Source organism: Vigna radiata, chromosome 3, assembly GCF_000741045.1.
Source record: "Vigna radiata var. radiata cultivar VC1973A chromosome 3, Vradiata_ver6, whole genome shotgun sequence".
NCBI classification, from domain to species: Eukaryota; Viridiplantae; Streptophyta; class Magnoliopsida; order Fabales; family Fabaceae; genus Vigna; species Vigna radiata.
In genome coordinates this window covers 7,443,909-7,453,344 of record NC_028353.1, presented here as the reverse complement: position 1 = coordinate 7,453,344, position 9,436 = coordinate 7,443,909, and the positions used below count along the sequence as shown (strand labels likewise).

The 9,436-nt window shown below is 36.7% G+C and overlaps 1 protein-coding gene across 1 annotated transcript; it reads right to left on the bottom strand.

Moving 5' to 3' along the window:
* Window positions 1–397: 397 nt before the first annotated feature.
* Window positions 398–6,754, bottom strand: LOC106756964 (ABC transporter C family member 14). Its single transcript, XM_022779329.1, has 11 exons — window positions 4,407–6,754; window positions 3,988–4,308; window positions 3,665–3,751; window positions 2,941–3,567; window positions 2,641–2,805; window positions 2,187–2,481; window positions 1,765–1,979; window positions 1,280–1,585; window positions 1,134–1,197; window positions 808–1,047; window positions 398–685 (listed from the first exon to the last, which is right to left on the bottom strand). The coding sequence occupies exons 1-11, from the start codon at window positions 6,516–6,518 to the stop codon at window positions 585–587; spliced, it is 4,533 nt and encodes a 1,510-aa protein (XP_022635050.1). The 5' UTR covers window positions 6,519–6,754; the 3' UTR covers window positions 398–584.
* Window positions 6,755–9,436: the final 2,682 nt, after the last annotated feature.

The following is a 9,436-nucleotide window of genomic DNA, read 5'->3' as shown; positions in this document are numbered from 1 at the left end:
GGCTTTCTTATTGCATCTCTAATTTTTCTTTCGGCATTCTTAAATTTTTTTAAATCCTTGAAAGTATCATGGACTTTTTTACTAAGGTAAAAAGAAATTTATTCTCTCCTTATATTTTAGCCCATCCACTCACTTTTTTCTCAAACTTTATTTTCCCAACCTTAACACCACAATCTTCACTCTTTCATTTCACTTTCCAAACCCTATACACCCGAAGAAGCTCGCTGCAACCAACAACGAACAAGGTACACATTATATTTATAATATATTAGGAATAATAGATATTTCTGTGTTTTGTGGTATTTTAATCTATTTTTAGTAACTTAGGATTTTGTTTTTTTTAATTTTATTTATTTTTAAAAATATCATGATTAATTTCGATAAACGATTTTTCCTTGAATTTTGAAGTTGGTAACAAAATCTTCATTCTAGAGACAATGTATGATATATAATATATAATATTATATATAATACAATTTGGCAACAGTCCTAAAATTTATTACACTTTTATTGTGTTTTTAACTAACAACTATACTAGGCCAAAAAAAAACCAACACTAGGAGCATAAAGAGACTCTTAATTTCTTATAGTTCAGTGGATCGGTTGGCATATTCTTGAACTAATGCCCCGAACAGAGATTCTCTCTGAAGCAAATTGGAAGGCTTGTCATATTCTTTCGCCAAACCTGACACAGAAAAAACAGCAAATTCAGGCTACTATATGGAAAAAGCACAAGGATCATGCAGTGAGCAATGCAATGCAACGCAATGAGAGTATCAGAATATATAGATATAAATATAGATATACCTGCGTCTACAACTAAAACTCTGTTACAGTCCATGACTGTGGGTATTCTGTGAGCAATGCTGATGATGGTGCATGCTGCAAAATCCTCTCTTATGATCTTTTGAATAACACTATCAGTTTGAGAATCAACAGAAGCTGTTGCCTCATCCATAAACAAAAGTCGGCTTTTCTTAAGTATAACTCGCCCTAGACAAAGCAACTGTCTTTGCCCCACACTCCAGTTCTCTCCGTTTTCCACCACTTCATTGTTCAAACACATCTTTCTCATTAGTACAAAAATGAAGAAAACTAAACAACCCAAATCAATCAGGAAAATCTCTCTCTACCTGAAGAGTCAAGTTTTTCAGGCTTAGCTGCAACAACATCTTTTAGCTGACAACGCTCCAAGCTCTACCACAACACAGTTATTAGACTCATGGATTCAAAATCTTCATCCGAAAAGTTTACAGATTTCAATTGGTTCGCTACTTACCTTCCATATTTCTTCATCTGTATATTGTCCAATTGGATCAATGTTGCTTCTGACTGTTCCTTCAAAAAGCACAGGCTCCTGAGGAATTATGCCAAACCGTGATCTAAGATCGTGAAGTCCCAAGATGGATATGTCAATACCATCAACCACTATTTTCCCTCCCGAAGGTTCCACCAGCCTAAATAATACTTGAATTAAAGTTGACTTTCCACTCCCAGTTCGACCCACAACACCGACTTTTTCGCCTCCGGTAATGCTTAAAGTAATGCCTTTGAGCACAAGAGGAGTATTTGGACGATATCTGACCTGTTCACCAGAAGCTCAAGTCATAATGATAATGTTGCACAGTGCAAATTAGTAATGGAAAGCTCAAAATTAGAAACAATGCTCAGGTTAGTAGCTTAAAGCAATAAAAATGAATGAATTATTTTTCAAAAGATGTGCTTTCATATGTGAAAAAATCAATTTCTTTATACTCAAGTTACCTGCAAGTCTCTGATATCTACATTGCCTTGACTGGGCCAATTTGAAGGAGGTAGGTGATCCTTGATATTCCATGCCGGTTCCGGTGGAATATATGTAAACTGCTTTATCCTCTCAACAGACACCATCTTGTTTTCGATGAAACAACTCATGAATACAGCCCAGAACAAGACACCGTTTAAGGACAACCCGTAAGAAAGAGACAAACCAACATTTTCTACATCAACCAAACCACCCAGTCAGTTTCATTATTTTAATAAAATTCACAACCGTAGAAATACCACTCTTAGAAAAAACGAGAGTTACTCTTGGACAACCGACACAATCATATGAACTGATTAATTTAAATAAGCAATATTGTGGTGTCATTGCATAACTAATGTCAATTGAAATTTAGATTAGATTTCCTTCGGAGTCGGTTTACCTGGCTTTATGATACTACTGGGTAAAATGATCATGAACAATGCAGAAACGCAAAAGACAAAGCTTCCAAGCAACTCTAAGCGCACTCCCAACCACACATTGCAGCTATAGTTGTGGAAATCCATACGTAAATTAGCATTCACCCGTTTGAGATTTTCTTCACAAAAATTCTTCTGTTGTCTGAATGCACGGATTGTCATGACCCCAGCAATGCTTTCAGAGAAGTGATGAATAACTGGTGCTTTGGTAATTGAATCCAGACGAGTTAATTCACGAGATGATGCTAGATAGTAACCCTGGAAGACCATAAATGAGATAGAAAACACAATTTGTTAACATAAAGTATACAAGATACATTTAAGTGTGAAAAAATTACGCTATGATTACTGATTAATATGGATATTACTCTGTCTATACTATGAAAGCTTTTGAAAATAAGGTAATAAAATTCATACCCTATACCATATATTCAACAAAATAAGAGGGAATATCAAAAACACTGTTGGCCATGAATTTTGACAGGTGACGATGAAGATGCTGAGCACTGTAATATACATGGCAATGACAACTCCCGTGAACAAGGGGAGTAGGACATCAACATTGCTCTGATCAGAGGAAGCCTGTGGAAATTAAGAAAAAAAGTCATCATATGTGTGAGATTAAAATGTGAAATGTAAAAGTTTATATCGATAAGCATAAGACTCTTGAATATGTTGAATGTCTAACACAACATACTTGAGCACCAAGGTTCTTACCCTGCTAAGAATTCTCCCAGATGGAGTAGTGTCAAAGAAAGACATAGGCGCATGCAAGATGCTACGAAGAATTTGTGTGAAGAAAATTTGTGCAGTCTTTAGCCCCAAGAGTGTAAAGAAGTAAGTTCTCGTGACCACCAAGACAACCGAAACAGCGGTAATAATTGTATAAATGGACATGAAGAGAGAAGGGTTAAACAGTCCACTTTCCATTGAGGTTTCATACGCCAGCCAATAATCACTTGCCATCAAAGATCCTTGCCATAACAAAGAAAGGACAAATACTAAAGTAATTCCCCACCAGCCAAAAGCCTCGGTGCAGTAGAGTTTATAGATATGTAAGCTCACTTTGCCGGTTTCTCTTTCCTCTTCTTTGATGAGTTTAGAACTTTTCTTGCTAGACACAGCCTGTTCAAGAGAATTGCTTTCACCTCTGGCTCCCTTGTAAATAGAAGTCACCGCTGAAGCTTTTGTTGGCCTGTTCAAATTTTCAGCGGGCACGACCACACTCTGCCCCACCAGTTCCATGGAGGTCTCATGAGCAACCACCAGAGCTTTAAAATCCAGTCCAGAATCAACTAGATCATTGTACTTTCCTGATTGGATTATCATGCCGTCCCTCATCACCTTCAACAATCACATAGATAAGTTTTTGAATAACTCTCGAATCAAATTGAAGATTACAACACACGAAGCATAACAGCATGAGCAAAAACAGACTTACTAATATCTGATCCACATTATGTAGGAAATCTACTTGGTGCGTAACAAGAACAGTGGTCTTGCCTTTTAGAGCTCCCCTCACACATTCCTATATAAAAGACAAACGATAAGCATTAGAAGTATCTCGAGTTTGTTTATGGAGTCGAATGAATTACGTCATCCCATAAACATATGTGTGATGACAAGGCTGTCAGTTCAACCCACTCAATGCAAAAATTCTATGAAGATTAATTGAACTCTTCGTGCAACAAACTAGAGCATGATGAGTAAGATTATATTTAAACACAATGCGGAGTAGAACGCTTGAACTTTGAGAATAGCCACCTTAAATATTTCGGAACCAGTATGAGCATCAACAGCACTGAAGACATCATCGAGAAGATATACATCACAGTCTTGATAAACAGCCCTGGCAAGTTGTATACGCTGCTTTTGGCCTCCACTCAGGTTGATACCACGCTCTCCAATTTCTGTCTGATCCCCATAATCCATCATTTCCAAGTCTTTCTCCAAACAACAAACCCTGATAGCTTCATTGTACCTCTGCCTGTCCATTGGTAAACCAAAGAGAATGTTTTCTTCAATAGTTCTATTCTGAATCCAAGATGTTTGTGCAACATAAGCAACACTTCCACAAACCCGAACCTTCCACAGAAATATATTATTATTGCGATCAGACTTAACTACAAATATTCTTAAATAAAATAAAAAAATTTATGAATTCTGAATCAGAAAAACCATACCTTTCCAGAAATCTTACGCAACTCTCCAAGAATTGATGCGAGGAGAGAGGACTTTCCTGACCCTACAGTCCCAACAATTGCTGAAATCTCTCCCTTTTTTATCTCCAAATTGATATTTTTCAAGTCCTGGTGCGTGTTATCATCATCCCAACTAAAAGTCCCATCTATGATTTCCACTGATGTTTGTCCACCACATCCTTCTTCTCTCTCAGTTGAATCATCCAACAATTCCCTGCTCAACATGAACTTATCTAGTCTCTCCAATGATATTAATGCTTGTGAGAGAGATATCATAGACTGTGGGAATGTCCTAATGGGCTCCTGCAATATCTTGAACACAGTTGTTGTTGTGAAGACCGTAGCAGCATCAAGTTGAACTCCCAGCAAAAGAGCCATTCCAAACGTGAGAGTTGATATCAACAAGGGCGTGCTCCACATCACAACAATATTGCCACATATTGAGAACATCAACTTGGAGAGCCATCCAAATTCAGTCTCACGGAATCCCATAATTCTCTGGTTGAAATGTTCCTCCCAGGCCTGAAACTTGATCACACGCATGTAATTAAGCGTCTCATTCACAGCTTTCATTCTCGAGTCGCGGTTCTTCATCACATTATACTGGAAGCGGTTGTTCCTGCGGGTACCGATCACAGCAAACACAAAAACACCAAGAAGACCAAGAAAAGCAGTGATCACTGAGGCACCAAGACAATTGTAAAGTAGAAACATGCCAATGGCAACCTGAAGTGGCATCATCCAAGCAGCATTTAACTGAAGCATCATGTCAGAGAGTTGCTGGGTATCCACAGCCATGTAATTAACAATGGTTCCTATCCCATGATCCTGCCGAGCAGAGAATGATAGTTTTAACCCCTTCTCGTACAAAGCAGGGATAACAGCGCTCCGTATAAGCGTCCCAAGCTTCTGACATTGGAAGTTGAAATGATGAGTACTCACAACTTCAATGAACTTAGCAACGAGAAGAATCAACACGAGGTAGTACCCTTCATATTCAGAGCTTCTATTCCCTGATGTGAAATCCACAAAACTTTGAATCAGAACTGGCCCCACAAACATGACACAGAGCCTAATGATTGCAAGCACGACATTGAAGGCCAACTCCTTCCAAAAGCAACGGAGCAAAGTCATTCTAACCAGGTGCTTCGACTTCTCGTTTGATTTTGGCCATTTTAATTCAAAAATAGATAACATCCTCTCAGCTCTGTGCTGTGGAGAAAGCGTTGGAACATCATCAGTCTTCAGTGCAGACTTGTACCCTTTACTCAACAATGGATTTATCCAAATAAAGAAAACCTTAGATAACATAGAAGCTGAAGCGAAGTCAGTGACCTCCGACTTTCCCTCACTCCCGTCATACAACCTAGTTTCCTCCTCAACAAGTTGCCGACTTTCTTCTGTCGACAAGACAATACCGGTGGATCCTTTAACCCCAGCAAAAAGAAGAAATAACGACAGAGGGAGTGAAATGAAAGAGACCACGTCATCCACCTTGAAGTCGTTGCTTTCATTCACGTCCACGATGATGACCAAACGCATAACAGCAGAAACTGTGAACAACGAAGTGATAAAGAAATTCACAACCCAATAAACACGAAGCGCAAGAGGGTGAGTAACAGCGTCAAATATTTTCTCGTGGATGATCACGAATGCAAGCACCACATGTGTTATGGCGTGGACTATCCAAAACACGTCGTCAACTTGCTTCCACGGCACCTTGGAGGAACTGCTAAACGCAAGAACGGTAGCAACCGTGTAAAGTATAGTCAAAGCAACCTCTGCGGTTAAGGTTAGCTTGAACCGAATAGTTAAGAAAATGGATCTGCTGTTTCTGACGAGTGGTTCGTTTAGGTGAGTGCCGAAATCGCCATGGGAGGTGAGCCTTTTCCAGAGCTTGGTGATAGTAAACACGAAGAGAAACAAGAGGAACACGACATCGACGAAAGATGATATAGTTCTTTGAGGACACGGTGAGAGGAAGAAAAATCTCAGCCATTGAAGCATAGTTGAGATAAACATCTCCCCTGAGGTTTGCTTCACGGGGAATGCACAGGAGAAGGATTTTATCCATGTTGGAGATGAAAAGAACATGTTTGTTTCTGTCCCTTGGGAAGAAAACCACCGACTGTGTCCACTCAGTGTCTTTGTTAAATAGACCTCAGAATAGAGAACCAAAGCTATGTCATAAAATGTTATTTAATTATTAAACAGGCATTTGGTTGGAACAATAAAAAATGAGACCACATTACATCAACAATACTGAGAATGAATAATGTTGCAGTGTCAGGAGTCACATGTGAGAGGAAGACAAAGTTCAAAGATTGAAGGTTATGATCGTGAAGTGGGAATCTACAGATAATATATTGTTATCATCTTATTTGTAATTAACAAGGAACAGAGTTCCAACTCATTGATATGAATATTTTTAACTTTTAGCAAATGGATGAACAAATTAAGTAATTTTTATATTTAATGATTTTTCTATAATCATCCTTCGGGAAGTGAAGCTTGAGGACCATTGATGCAGGTTGGCAGCCAGCAGCTGCAAGCTATACGGGACGTCCTTTTTCAGCAGCATGAAAACAAAACTTTAATTCGTGTGAGAAAGATAATGGAAAGCTGCAAAATCAAAATGCAAAAGGTTCAGCTCTGCAAGGAGACTGTGTCATAAAAACATAGCAAAAAAGTAAACATGTACCAAAGCGAAAAGAAAGACACGTTCAGATAGGAAAAATGATGCGTTCAGACACATCAACATTTTACATTTGACACTATTTTTTTTTTTTCTTCCATTATTCTATTTATAACTAATTATGAACTGTTACATGTATCATGAAATATTAAAGCACTGATTTCATTTGTGAATAAGATAATGTACAATGAGTTATTTATGAAGACAGTTTAAAATTAATTTGAATAAAGTTAAGCTTTCATTCTTATATAATATTATAACACTTATAAGATTGAAATAAATAACCGTATATTGTGAATGCCCTTACAATTAATTTAATTATATCTGATTCATAATTATAGAGGCTTCAGAGTATGAATTACTTAAACCAAGGAAATAGCAAAGTGTAAATCTTGTATATTTTTTCATTTTACATCAAATCATAATTATATATAATCTTACTATTTTATTTCTCTTTCATTAAAATTATTTATTTTATCCTTAGTCAACACAATCAAACAAAGCATGCCAGTTTCTTCTGCGGTGCTCTTTGGAACTACACTTCACGCATTAATTTTAGAATATGAGCCATTACGTTTTTTCTGTTTCTTCTCTCATCACACTTGACAAGATATTCGAAAACAAGAAAGAAAAGTCTGGTAGAACTTGAATCGGTAATTTAAGTTTACTGAAAATTTTGTTTTATTTTAACTTTATTAAAGTAGTTTAATGAAAACGGAAATTTTGGAACCTGCCAACAACAAGATACAAAATAGTTATCCTAACAATGTATTATAAAGAAATTGTAGTGATATAAGCATATTAAATTGCTATGTTGCCCAGGTGTGACAAATTATATAGACCATACTATAAATTTCTTTTAATACAAGTGTGCAATTAACTATAAGGGTGTGTTTATTTGGAGGTAATTGGGAGAGAGTGATTGGAGGAAAGTGATTGAGTGGATTAAGGGGATTTGAAGGTGATTTTTTTTTTTTGTATTTATTTGAGTAGATTTGAAGGTAATTGAGAATGAATTTGGGGTGAGGTTTGTAAGGATTGGTGTAGGATTTGATTGATGTGACAGTTTTAAAAAATTTGTTTAATTGGTAGAAATTGAAGAATATCAAAATGTCTCTATGTATTAAAGTAATATAATATGATAATTGTCAATGTTATATTTAATTGTAAAAATATTTATAAGGAGAAAAAAATAAAAATAAATTTTTAAAATATAAAAAAATGGTAATTTAGTAAATTGAAATAATAATAACAATAGTAATAACTATTATTATTAATATTATTATTATAAATAGAAAAAAAAATCATTATAATGATTATTATTAATTATTATTATTACTATTATCAATTATTATCATTATTATTAATTATTATTATTAGTTATTATTATTATTAATTATTATTATTAATATTATTAATTATTATCATTAATATTATTAATGATTATAAGCATGCTTTTTGTTTTTTATTTTATTGTCTTTTAATTGCATGGACGTAAATTATTAAAAATAATTTAATGTTATTAAATGTTAATAAATAAAATTATTTTTTTTTCTAATAAAATCCTTTCTAGCAAACTAAGACTGCATAGGTCATATGTTTCGTCCAGTGCTTCAGGCCGTCGCATCGTGCTGTCATCCTCCACAATGACGTACATCGTCGTCGCTCCTTCAACGACCATGACATGCTCTCTACATCATCCATCTATCACAGACAGCTTTGACTGCTTCAACCTGCATCGGTTCGCGCTGCATCGTCCACCACCATCACACCTTCGCCCTTGCTGCATGGTCGACATCCACGAAGAGCATCCTCCATCGTCACCAACACCTTTGTCGCTGCATCGTTCACCACGACGGACATCTCATGGTCGTTGCATGCTCCACCTTCATGCTTGCAGTTGACGCCTTCCAAAGCTGCATCATCCATCGTCGTTCATGGTTGCAACCTCGACCGCCGTCAACATGCCGCCATAACCACCAAGACCTGCAGCTCATGCGCAGCTGCAGCTCATGCGAGGGTAGATGGCATAGATGATGGCGTAGATGATGGCGTAGATGATGGCGTAACCGGATACACTTTGTGAAGAAGAAGAAGCGTAATCGGATACAACTTTGTGCATATCCAGATACAACTCTCTTCTTCGTAACCGAGCTTCCAATGACCGAGCTTCCAGTAACCGAGCTTCCAGTAACCGACCACCTCCTTCCTTCATCTTCCACCAAAGCTTCTTCATCTACCACAGCCTGTAAATATTACAACAACCTTGCATATAGAAACAACAAAACACTTCTTCATCTCTCGTGAATACATTGTG